At 42.6% G+C, this 13,024-nt stretch overlaps 1 protein-coding gene across 1 annotated transcript in view; it reads right to left on the reverse strand.

The window, feature by feature from the left end:
• Positions 1-6,647: 6,647 nt before the first annotated feature.
• The window catches only part of DERA (deoxyribose-phosphate aldolase), a 49,655-nt gene continuing 43,278 nt past the window's right edge, over positions 6,648-13,024 (reverse strand). The window contains exons 8-9 of the mRNA XM_077178131.1: positions 10,930-11,079; positions 6,648-9,056 (exon numbers count right to left, since the gene is read on the reverse strand). Of these exons, the coding sequence (XP_077034246.1) occupies positions 9,000-9,056; positions 10,930-11,079 (207 nt within the window). The 3' untranslated portion in view covers positions 6,648-8,999. The remainder of the gene's footprint in view (positions 9,057-10,929; positions 11,080-13,024) is intronic.

The following is a 13,024-nucleotide window of genomic DNA, read 5'->3' on the forward strand; positions in this document are numbered from 1 at the left end:
GTTAATTGCTCAGATTAATTAAATTTATAATATGTGACAGGAAGTAAGAAATAAACACTGAGGTCTGGAGGGCAAAGCATTTCAGAGTTATAAAAGACTAAATGGCCTGTGCAATCATCTCTCAACCTTTGTAAATGCCACTTTCAGTGGCAATGTTGTTTCCTGGCCCACCTGTCTGTCTCCCAGCCATTTCCAAAACTAAATTGGTGGGAGATTGATTGTGATCCATTTCCTTTTGGTCCTGGTATTCCTCCTCTCCACACGAGGAATACTCCACGTGTTTCTGGCAGGTTCACTTCCACTCTTCCTGGATCCCCTCACTCCTGCTCTGCATCTGGGCTTCTGAGTCATTTCCCCCCCTCCATGCCTTTCCTTCCACTTCACCTGTTCCCTCTGGCATTCCCTGTTTCCTTTACCCCTCTAACCTGTGCCAGTGCCTTTCTCCCCCTCCAGTCTGGCTCTTGCCTGCCAGAATTGCACTCTGGCTGGCTCCATGTGCCACACTGACACCACAAGCAGGATCATTCTCCCCCCTGCCACAGGTTCATGCTCCAAAACACTGGAATTTCATAGGTCTCAACTGCTCCAGTTTCTAAGTGTGGGCTGAAAACTCCCAGCCCACCCCTTATTTTTATTCAGCTTTATCTTCTGACATTCTTTTTGTGAGAAAGTTCAGTCGAGAAAGACACCTACCTAGAAAATTTCAGTCCAAGCAATTAGCTCACCAGTGCCTCAATTGGAGCATAATGGAGAATAAAACGTTTATGACTCCTGTAAGTGGTTGAGACTCCAACTTCTGCCTGGAATAAGTGTAATTTCTGAGGAAGGATTTAAAGCTCTATTTGTGCTTTGCTCATGCACTTCACTCCTGTTCTCTGGAAACATACCCTATTGACCAATTACTCTGTGTTCAAACACACAAGCAGCAATTAACTAACTCATCTGCCTCACCTGTCACACGTGTATTTAAAATTCTCTCTTAGCACCTCAGCATTTCTTAATCTCGTCAGCAAAACCCAAAGCACTGATGTATTCTTAGGCACAGCACTTTTTTTTCCTGCTCTCTCCGTGTGTTGCACCAGTTTTACACCCCATTGAGTTCAGGAGAGCTATACAGCAGGAAATTAGGCCCAAAGTACATATAGAGGTTTAAATCCCATCCTAAAACACTGTAACACACTGCTCTGAGGCCCTCTAATGGAGACAATGGCAGCCACCATCAGCAAAATTAAATGGAATTAACACTAAACAAAGAAATTTCCACTGGAGGAGGCAGCTCAGGGAACACATGCTCAATGAGGAGTGGATAGATACTTCTCTGCAAAGTAACTTTTATTTATGCATTTATTTGTTTATTCAGAGCAGAAGGTCAAGAGGATTTATTTTTTTAGAGAAGCAGGGGTGGGAAATGAATTAAATTAGATCAGAGGGAAGAGTATAGGAGAGACTCCTTGAAGCCTCTGCCTGCACAGCTTTGATGGGGAGGTCATTGCTGCTGGGGCCGTCCCTGCTGTGTCTCCAAGGACAGCCTGTGGGTAGAGGTGATCCAGTGAGTGGCCATGAATACCTGTCCACCCTCTCTGAAAATGCTGTGTGTCATTTGCCTGCAGTCCAGCACACACACTGAAACAGCTCTGTGTTGCTAACACCCCCCTTCAGCCCTGACTGGCAGGGTGGAGCTGCTTGGGGCCACATCTGCTCCTTCCTCTCTGGCAAATCTAAGCCAGCACAATGCCAAGATCCTCCTGCTCATCAGCAGCACTTCTGAGGGATTGTGCACCGGGATCTTACCTGGCATTGTCAGGGCAAGCTTAAGAAATGTTTCAGAAATTACGAAAGAGCTTTGCCTTCATTCCACTGGGGAAACCTTTTCCTTCTGCCTCAGCTGCCTCCTCCTCACCTCCTAATCTTAAGTGTTTCAAAGTAATAGCAGTTGTGGGAATTTTCTCAGGGTAATGGTAGACAAAAGCAAAGATATTTTTCTCAATCACTGTAGGAATATACTCGCACTGGATGCCACCAAGTTGTTTGAGTATGTTGGACATCCACCCTGTAAGAGCAGCAAAGATATCTGTCATTTCTGACTCTTCCTGGAAGCTGAGGCATTAGTCACAGAGCTGTGCCTTTTTCACTTAAGCCTGCATTCCACACTCAGAAATAAAAAAGGAAACCATGTAAAGATTGTTCCCATTTCATTAGCTGACCTGAACAAGCCAAGCAACCCATGCCAGCTCTCCAAGAAATGTAGTGGCTTCCTGTCCACCCTCAGCATGTCTTCACCTATTTATTTAAAGCTCCTTGAGCTTTAAACAGATGCAGAGTAGTTTTTCAGATCAGGAGTTTTTGGGGGCCATTCTGAAGCACATTTAGCAGAAGGGACCTGAGGTGACACTGATTTACAGACTGGCACAGGCATTTTGGGAGTATTTCCTATCTTCAAGGATGGGTGCAGTCTGGGCTGCCATGTAGGGAAAAAAATAAGTGTCTGTGAAGATGTTCCCCACTCTGCTGTCACCAAACACTGAAATAACCCATTTAAAAGTGCTGAAGAAACTAGAAGTCAGTCCCTGGTGCCTGGATCTATAGTTAGAGGGACATTACCGGATGATGTGATCCTACCAGATTGCAGGGTTTATTTCTTTGCAGCATTAGAGGGCTTGTCAACCCTGAAGGGACTAAGGGAGGGAGGATGGAGAGGATGAAACCACCTGGATGTGCAGCACTGCAGGTTTAAAGCTCCAAGTCCCAGGGCTCGGCACACACAGCATCTATTTAACATCCTTGCAGCTTCTGGGCTTCAGCCTGAGAATTGCTCCAGCACCATGAAGCACAGAGCCTCCCCTCTGTGCCTGCATTAGGCTTTTCTTAACATTCAGAGGGAAACAACAAAAGTTCCCCTTTTCCTTTACAGCTCTTTCACTTTCTGCCTAATGAAGGTGGAATATAAAATGTTGAAGGAAAAAGCAGCTTTTCCCCTACAGTAGAATTTCTTTTTCAGTTATTTTTAATCTGACATCTGTTTTAACATGCACTCACAGGCTGCATTTATTTTAATTTTTTTCCCTCCCTTGTGTTTTATTATTTACCTCCCGTTCCAAAGAGATCACAAAAGATTACTCTTCAGTGAAGCAATAACAGCAGCGGCAATGACCTCCCTTACTTCTCACAACTTTTCTTTATACCCCTCTGTTCTTCCTTTATCTGCATCTTCCCATCCCTGCCATCCCAGAGGCCTCGTTACAGCTGCTATCACACGGGGTGGAGGCATCCATGGGGTTTTTTTGGAATTGGACAGACATGTGCTGAGCAGAAACACAAAGCCCTTTGTGGTGGTGCTTGTAGGGGTCTTAGGACGAGGGAAGAGATGAGAATCTCGACTCCATGTTTCAGAAGGTTAATTTATTATTTTATGATATATATTATGTTAAAAGAAAATGGTATATTAAAACAATACTAAAAGAACAGAAGAAAGGATTTCATCAGAAGGTTTGAAAGGAATAGAAAGGAATGGAATGAATAATAAAATCTTGTGACTGCTCACAGCCTCGACACAGGTGGCTGTCATTGGCCATCAAGCAAAAACAATTTCACATGCTGGGTAAACAATTCTCTAAATTACATTCCAAAGCAGTAAAACATGGAGAAGCTGAAGTTTCCCAGCTTCTCAGGAGAAAAGATCTTAACGAAAGGATTTTTCAGAAAATATGTCTGTGACAGCCCTTCTTGTTCAGAGCCCTGATAGTCGTTCTTAGCTCTGTTTCAATTCATGCCTTTAAAGAAGTTCCACCAAGAAATCACTCTCTGGGTCAGCCTGTGCTTTGAAGAAAGCCCCAGACTCTGCAGAAGGCAGCAGAAAGCAGCCAGCACTGAGACGTGCCAGCCTTCTGACATGATGCTGGCTGAATGTTTCATTTCCCCTGGAAATGGAGATAACATCCTTAATCATCTTACGTGTAATTAAATTAAATCACGGAGCACACGCCTTCCTCACCTCCTCCTAAGGAGCTGGTTGCTCAGGTCTGAGCTTTAGGGTGGAAAAAAAGAAGAGTTCTCAGTGGATCAGTAATCTACAGAGAGTTTTAGCACTTTGCAGCCCCAGGGCAGCCTCTCAGGCAGTGAGAGCAGGGGCTGGCAGGCTCAGAGGTGCAGCTCACCCACCCAGCTCCTCCACCAGCCCACTTGCTCCCCAGTTTGGGACAGTGGCAGGGCCCCCTAACCCATGGGATTACCAAAAACAGCCTTGGCCCAGGCATAGGGGGGGAACTGGTTGGCTGCTTTGTTCGTTTGCTTGTCTTGTTAATTAGTAAAGAGGTCAGGACTCCTTTAAAACTTTGAATAAAAGCAGAGCTCATGCTATTACTGAAATAGAAAAACAGTTTATGAAGCTTTCCCTCATCTTTCTGGGCAGATCATCATTTATCTTAGGGTGTGGTTACTGTGGTGTATTGCACCAGCTGAGCCTGCAAAGGGCCTGTTCAGCTGAGGAAGAGGTGACTGAGAGGAGGCCTCTCCAATGTCTTTAATATCTGAAGGGAGAGTGTCAGAGGATGGACCAGGTGTGCCCAGCAAGAGGACAAGAGGCAACAGGCAGAAACTGATGCTCTGGAAGTTCTGCATGGACACAAGGAACTTTCTGCATGGACACAAGGAAGAACTTTCATGTGCAGTGACCAAGCATGGACCAGATGGCCTAGAGAACATTGGAGTCTCCTCACTGGGTATATTCCAGACACAATCCTGTGCTGTGTGCTCTGGGATGGCCCTGCTGGAGATGGGAGCTTGGGCCAGCTGTGCTCCCTTCCAACCCAACCCATTCTGTGATGTCTGTGATTCCTCTTCTCCTTCCACACAGAAAGCAGGGCTTGAAAAAACAAGTGTAGTCATTTCCAGTATGGCTTCCTCAGTTTGTTAACATTGTTTAGGAAGCCCTTTGTTTTCATCTCAGCTAAAGAAGCAATTTTAAATTTATGCTTCCTCAATTCAGTGTTTTCAAACACTCCCTGTGATCTCAGAGATCTGAAACTTTTATGCCTCAGGAAAGCTTTGCTGTATTTTTCTGCACCCATCACCCACTTACTCCTGCTTTTAGGGAGTGCAGGGACTGCAAATGTTCTTGGTGCTTCTTTCTAAGCCTTTTCACCTCTTAATTTAGCATGGTTCTGACTTTCTGTGAGTTTAATAGTAACAGGCAATCAGTAATTTTACCAAAGGTGTCTTTACATAATAAGAACATTCTTCTCCCTGTTACTGACCAGAAGGACAATTTTCTTTCTCTTCTGGACAGGTTGCATCTAAATAAAAGCAGTTCCCTCCTTTTGCTCCTACCCCACACAATATATATCATCCAGCTGTGATTTCAGCAAAAGCTCACCAAGATTTGAATAAAACTTGCTGTTGTTGTTCGTGGGGCTTTTTTTCTCCCCAAGAGAGGCAAGGAGCCAAAGTTCCAAGTGAGCAAAATAAAATTAAAAGTAGATCAGTTTTTTCTGTCTCAGTGGCATGTGCTATGGTATATAATGTATGTTCCCTGCTTCACAAAGGAAATGAAAGAATGAACTATATGACTGATGAAATAAAGATATCAAAGTATTACTTGCCCCAGCTGATATGTGCACTTCACATATAATTACTATTTAATATCTTTGTTTCCTACAAACCAGGAAAAAAGCTTACCCTCTCACACAATTCCCTCTTCTAGTAAATAAGGTGATGCAGAATATTCTAGATTTGCAGCTTCTACTTTACTTTCTTCTTGAATTTATTCTCTTCTTCACAAAGTAATGTGGTCTACAAAATGAAGCTATTTAAAATCCTAAATGAATAAGTGTTATAAAAATAATAAATTAGTATACAAGACTGACTTGCAGAAAACATATGTTACACTCTGAAATATATTTAGACATGAGTGCATAATTGCCTGTTCCTTTTCTAATGGCCTGAAGCACAGAACTAAATGTGAACTTTTCCCAAACTCTGTGCAGTGATGGAGCACCACCCCCTCCACACTTCCCAGGAGTTCAGGTGCTGCCTGCAGGCTCCACAAACTTCAGCTGAAGGCCACAGCTGAAGAACAGCAGGGAAAAGTTGGGACAGATGGAAAAAAGGGCAGTGAAGGGTTGGGGTGAAGGGCAGCAAGCCTAGGAGCCCACACTGTGAGCACCCCCAGCTCCTTGGGGGCGGCAATGAAGGTCCTGCCACCTCCAACCTCAGCTCAGAAATTAAGGGAGTCCCTGTCCTTGGCTCTCTCAGTGCTGGCACAAGCCCAGGAATGCTCCTGGCCCTGCCCAGCAGCCCCACTGAGCTCAGCTCAGCTGGTCTCCAGCCCAGCCTCACCCCAGGATGGATCCCACCCCTGCTCAGGTGGCAGCAGCCCCCTGGAGGGGCCCCTTGGATAAACCTGGTCCCTTGCTGCTCCTGGTGGCATCCCTGGCCCAGGTTCAACCCCTGACACCCCCCAGGGCTGCCAGCAGGGTAATTGTTGGCTGGTACCAGCAGCTTCTGCAGGAGGGGTGAGAGACAAGACTCTGGGTCGTGTTGGTGGCCCACAGATAATGTGAATATAACTTCAATCACCATGGAGTTAAACAAAAACAAGCAATTGCTCTGAAACACTGAGCCTTCTGCTCATTCCTCAAAAAAGAACAACCTCCAAACCAGAATCATCTTTATTTGGATGTGTTTACAGAATCTGTTGCTTTTTTTCTTTTTTGACAAAAAGTTTCAACAGAAAAAATGTACAAACTACATTCCAGTCCAGCTTCTGTGAAAACAGAGAAGTTTGGAGTTGCACAGTATTTCACATAGGTGTGTTTTAATGTTCATGGAGAAGAGAAGTGGCTATCCTCAACTCTTCAGGAACCTCTCCCTCTGCAAACAGAGCTGTCACCCCTGGAGTCACCAGCAGCAGCCCACGTGCACACCAAAACTGCTGACAGAATTTCTGCTGGCAACTTCTTTCATCAGCACAGCTCCATGGAGACAGTGAGGCTGCTCTCAGAGACACACCTCACACAGTGAGGTGGCAAAGTTGGACCTCCATTCATTTTAAGGCACTACACAGAGTCTTCTACCTGCAAACTAAAGCATCTCCAAAAAATTAGTTTTTATCGTCTCCCTAATTGTCCTAAAGACAAGTGACAACATAAAAAGTGTGGTTTGCAAGTGGCCTTACTTCCCACTATGAAAGTATGGACATTTATAACATTTAATAACATTTATAGAGCAGCAAAACAGCAGCAAAATCCAGTGTGTGGTGGCTGGGAGGGCACAGCAGAGGGTCAGACTGGCAAAAGCCTGGTGGGAGCTGACTTCTTGTAACAGGCTCTGTATTTCTGAAAGCTCACAGCAGAATTTTCCCCTCCATGTGCAGACAGGCACTTGGATTTTTCCTTGATGAAATTGGCAATGAAATCAGAAGGAAAACTCATGGTAAAAGTGGGCTATTTTCAGGAAAACCAACATGAAAACAGAGTCACAGCTCAGCCTCACTTTCTCTGTTGAGACCTAAAGCAGAAAAAGACTGAAAGCCTTGGATGAACTATTTCCTGAGAAATTAAGGCCCATTTTTAATCTTGAGCACTTCATATAGGATTTTGCTTTCTGTATATGTTGTTTTTCTTGATTTTTTTCCCCCTAATCAGCTTTCCTATCTGTCCAAGGTTTTTTGTAGCACTCTAGTGGTTCAGGTGGTACAGCCAGATAAATAACAGAGTTATTATCTTTATAATAAATCTCTTTGTAATAAATGCACCTTGTAGCTTGATTTACAGCAAAATCCTCCTCCTCCTCCTCTCACTTCCATGATGAGACCTACTTAAGTCAGTGAGACTAGTCATGATGATAAGATAATTAAGTTTTTAGTACAACTCTGGTTAGTGAGCAGAATGCAGTTCTGATAAAATGAATCTACCAGCTCCAGTCTGATATTCAAAAGATGTTGTTGATTTGGGTATTGTTCTTAATGTGCTCTGAAAAAAGCACTTTTTTTTTTACATTAAAGCATTAAATGCCATACAGGACACAATTCAGATCATCTTTTAAATTCATGTATTTCTTTTGGAATGGCAAAGTTGAAGTTCAGCCAGCCTAGCAGTGACACCTGCAAACTGACAGTCAACCCCCCTACATTAAAATGGAAAGATTTGCATGAATGTGTTTTAAAATGACAGGAGACAGGAATTGGAGCTTCTAAGCAAGTTAGACTAAAATTTTAAGAGTGAAATGCCTAAAAATAGGCCCCTGAATGCATAGTTAGGCACCTATATAGAGACTGCTTGATTTTCAGTTGTTCTGATCACCCAGAGCTCCCATTAACTTCAGGAGCAACTGTGGATACTCAGCTGTTCTAGAAATCAAGCCACTTTTATTCAAGGGTCTAAATATGGATGTCTGTGCCCAAGTTTGGGGGGGAAAATAGAAAAAATAAAAAAGAGGTCTGGTTGCCTTTTTTTTTTTTTTTGTACAGAAGACATTTGATAAAAGAGAAATAATAGCCAAGTTTCATTCTTCTTTCCCCTTACAATGCCTGAGACTGAATCAACAGAAGAATTAATAGTGCAACACATCTGTGCCAGAAGATTTTGTCTGAGGTGAATGGAAATCTATTCCAAGATCAGTAGCTCTTAATTAGCAATCTGAAACATTCCATACATATTTCATATTCTGAGAATGCAAAGTGTTACCAGGCCACCTAAATCTTTTTCATAGTATTTCAGTGTTGCCATTAATAAGCTTTTCAGGCTGGTCTGAGGAACTTTGCAAGATTAACTTTGCAAATCTGTATGTATTAACTATTTAACTATTTCAGAAATGCCACTTTTTTCTGCTTTTGGATCAAGTACAACCAGCAGACTTGAGCATATTTTTTAAATACCATGAACTATGAAGAAGGGAGAATTAGGCCTTTAATTCTATCATATGCACTTGGTTGTCAGAAGACTTCTGAATGCTGTTTGCTTAAAGTCCTCTTTTGTAAAAGTAATCCTGAGTTGGTTTTGTGTCTAAGCCATTGCCAGTTCATGCTGAAGTGGATAAGAGCCAGTCACATGATAGAAAATCTGCAAGGAAAAAAGAAAATTTATGATGGAATTATATATTACTATAAAGCTGCAAGTGTCAAGGAAGTAACAAATTAAAGGCATGCCAGATGAGGATGATAGATATTTGTTTGTGTGTGTGCATAAAATATGATGTAATACCCCTTAATATATTTTTGTTTGTAGAATATGAACTAAGGGTTCTTGCTGCTGTGTTTGGAAAGAAAAAGCAAAAAGCAAAGACTCTTGCTGCTTTTAACTAAGATTTTAAAAAGAGCCAGGTAGAAGCCAATGCTTTCTTCTGGCACCTGGTTTTGACTCTTTCAGTATGTTTGTTTTATTGAATATAATGACCGGGACATTTTATCTTCCATGTTTTCAGACAGCATAGAACAGCAAGAGCTTTGGTCATGGCTGGGGCATTTGTGCAATCCCTGGCAGATAAAAGATAAAACCCTTAAGGAATCAGAACAAATGGTGCAACACAATCACTGGCTGTGTTCTAACACCCAGCAGTGATGGCAGTGGCAAAGAGAAAGCTCATGCTGCTCTGTCATAACCAGGGACATAATTTTAGGTCAAGAGTGAGGCAGAGGGAGCAAGACAATATTATTATCATTGCAGGAGTGAGCCAGAGGTTTTCAGCAGTCATGAATATTAATCTGACATCTCTAAGCTGTTCTTAGAACATTTCTTAAAACATGTCAGTATTTCAATTGCTAGGAAATGTGAGGAAAGGGAAAAGACTGGTGGTTTTGTCGTCCCCCAAAGCCCCTATACCTCATGTTTTCCCAGCAGCAGCAACAGGATAATGACTCTCAGATATTTTTCTTGGTAAAAGGTAATATCACCTTCTCTCCTGGGCTTAATGGACATGAAAGTCAGGACCAAAAGCCTTCATGTTTTGGTAGTTCCAATGACACTACACTTCCCTGGGGCATCCTTTGGGGCTGCTACCCTGTGCCACTGATGCAGGTCATGGATACATAGGTCAGAATCTTTCTTCCCACTGGGAACTTCTTCCCCAGGAAACAGCCAACATGTAAAAAATTCTCTGTCAACAGCACCCATCCATTGGATGAGATGTGACTTTCTCCACAGGATGGAAACACACCGTGAGGAGTTGTGGCACAGTGACACAAGGGGTCTGTGAGGCTCAGTCACAGCTGGGAGTGAAGAGCAGAACACTGCCACGTGTGGCATTCACACTCTCTGGACTGAGAGAGAGACACAATTCTCTCTCTCCCAGGATTTTTCCTGGGAAGGCAGTGAGAAGCACAGAGAGAAGAAGAGAAAACAATTCTCATCTCTATTCAGTGCTCCTGTTGTTTTGCACATGTAGAATGTGCAGAGATCATTTACCCAAAGTGATTTGGTTAATTGGACACAGGTGAAAGTTGTTTTGAGTGAGTAGCCAATCACTCAAAGCTGTATCCTGACTGTCTCAGTCACAGGTTTTTCTTTAGTATAGTATAGTTTCTCTTTAGTATGTAATTTAGTATAGTATTAGTGTAATATAGTACAGTTTTAATAAAGCAATTGTTCAGCTTTCTGAATTATGGAGTCAGAGCACATTATTCCCAGTATAGGGGGCTCCCAGCATCAATAGCCATGCATTTGAAAAGACTCTGTACATGCCCAAACCGAGCCCTTTTTGCCCAAATTTTGTAAAATTTTACACTGCCAACGTGGCCTAGACCATGGTCACTGCCCCAACACCAGAGCCCAAGATGTCTGTAAGGACAGCTCCAACTTGAATAAACACTGAGCTGGAAGTGAACCTGTCATTAATAATGAATTAGAGGGATGTTCCATTTCTGCAGAAGCAGTAAGCCAGCACTTTTAGAAAGAATACTTTTGTTCTTCAGGAGTTGTGAAGCTGCCAACAACCAACCTGCCGCTCAATGTCTCCCAGTAAACTACTGGCACCCAGGCGGAAGAGCTCTGGGGTCAGCCACTCCACTCCCAGCTCCTCCTTCACCAGCATCAGCCAGGTAATAGCTTCCTTGGCTGTCCTAATGCCCCCTGCAGGTTTAAATCCGACCTTTAGAGAGAGAGAGAGAGCAGAGAAAAAAAAGAAAAGTTCAACACACATTTTCATCCATCAGCAACCCTAGAAGAGCAATCAATGTTTGTAGAGTTCCAGTTCTCAAAGTGCCTGTGATGTAACAGCTCTACATGGGAAGGACCTGAGTAAGAGCCTGGAGGGAGATGAAGGACTTCAGGTGGCTCTTCAAAATGCAGTTTATTGTATCCAAGACGTTACAGCAGTCCAGGGTCATGGGTGACAGAGCCTGTGCCTGCAGCTGTCAGCTCCAGCTGCAGGCAGGCCTGAAACCCTCTAATTCTGGTTACAATGGATTATATACTTTTCTTTGCTGAGCATCAAGAACCAATCTATACCTTTACTTTTACCTATAGCTATGATAACTACAATCATTACCATCTTATTGCTAATACTATCCAATCACATGAGTTTGTATGTTACAGTTTAAGCTTAAAGTTGTTTTTCAGTTTTCTTGCAGTGGAAAATTCTTAGACCTTTTTTCTACTCGCCACATTGGCATGTCTTATTTGCCTGTGGAATCTTTCTGCTTGGTAAAGACATCTTTTGTTTGTGGTCAGCTTATCCTTTGCTCTAAATCATCAAATCTCTTTCCAACTTGACTTAACATTTGCTTTCTTAGTTGTCCAGCAAGACTGAGGGAGCAATACTTTTGACCTCTGTGCACTTCCTCAGGAGCTGGGCTTGAGGTCTAATGGGAGTAGATTGCCTATAGTACAAGGGATTTAGGCAGGACTGGGATATCTGCATAATCACATAGTGCACATCTCACCATCACCTACTGCCAATCTAATTCCAAACACAGAACAATAAATATACAACAATAACACAACTCTAAAGATGCTGCATGTGGCGTGGCTGACTCGTGGGCAGCAGTGAGAACTGGCTGTGTGTTATAAAAAGCCTGTGCAGCACAGTTACACATGATTTGGCTGTGCATTCAAACCTATCAGAGGTTTGATTTTCACTAAAATTTTCCAAATGGGAGTTAAATTATGTCTATCTTTATCAAAAATTTAAAGGTCTGTCCCCCACCACAGGCTGGATGTACTTTCAGTCCCTCTGTGTGGGATGTGGGTCATACCTGAAGGTGAACTGCTATATTTGCAAAGGCACAAACCCCAAGTAAAACTTATCTTTGAGGTAAAGCATGTCTGGAATCCCATGATGGACCTGCTGTGCACTTGGCATACACCCCTAATGCCAGTCCTTTGGTTATGTGCCATTTAAAAACAAGACAGAGCTTGTGACACTCAGATATCAAATCCCTCACCAAAAATGCCAAAATGTTGGCCTGTAGCAGCTACCTAAACTCTTGAAAAGCAAGGGGAATCATGAAAAATTCTTCCTGTATAAAAAAAGAGGTAAATCTGAACAACACTGATTCTTCCTCTGTTTCCTTCTGCCTTTACGTTCTGCAATAATTATCATTTTGTTTTTGTATTCAAGCTCCCAAAACCTCACTGCACTGAGGATTTCTTTGTGCCTTATGGACATAATAGTGGAATCAGAAAGTATCTTTTTTATATAGTGATTTCAGGACCAACAAACACAGAATAAATCCTTCTCTCATGCCGGAGCATTGTGATAATGGCATATTTCCAATAAGATTAAAAGGAACAAAAGCAGGAAAAGCTTGATAAATCCAAGCCATGAAAACTGTGGTTTTGTGGATGGACAAATAGATGTGTGAGTGTATGCATACATCTGTTAATGTTAGACTTCCAAAAAGAATTTAAAGCCCAGCAACTGGAAAAGCATCTTCTAGATAATAAACAAAACCAGCTGGAATGTGCTTTCCCTCAGGAAGAGAAATTCTAATGAAATTTGAATTTAGACTTCTTCCTAGAAATACGACGACTCTTTGAGATAATCTGTGGCAAAAACAAGTGAAACAGAGTTAATAAGAGAATTAAAACCATCA

The sequence above is a fragment of the Agelaius phoeniceus genome, chromosome 5 (assembly GCF_051311805.1).
Source record: "Agelaius phoeniceus isolate bAgePho1 chromosome 5, bAgePho1.hap1, whole genome shotgun sequence".
Lineage (NCBI taxonomy): Eukaryota > Metazoa > Chordata > Aves > Passeriformes > Icteridae > Agelaius > Agelaius phoeniceus.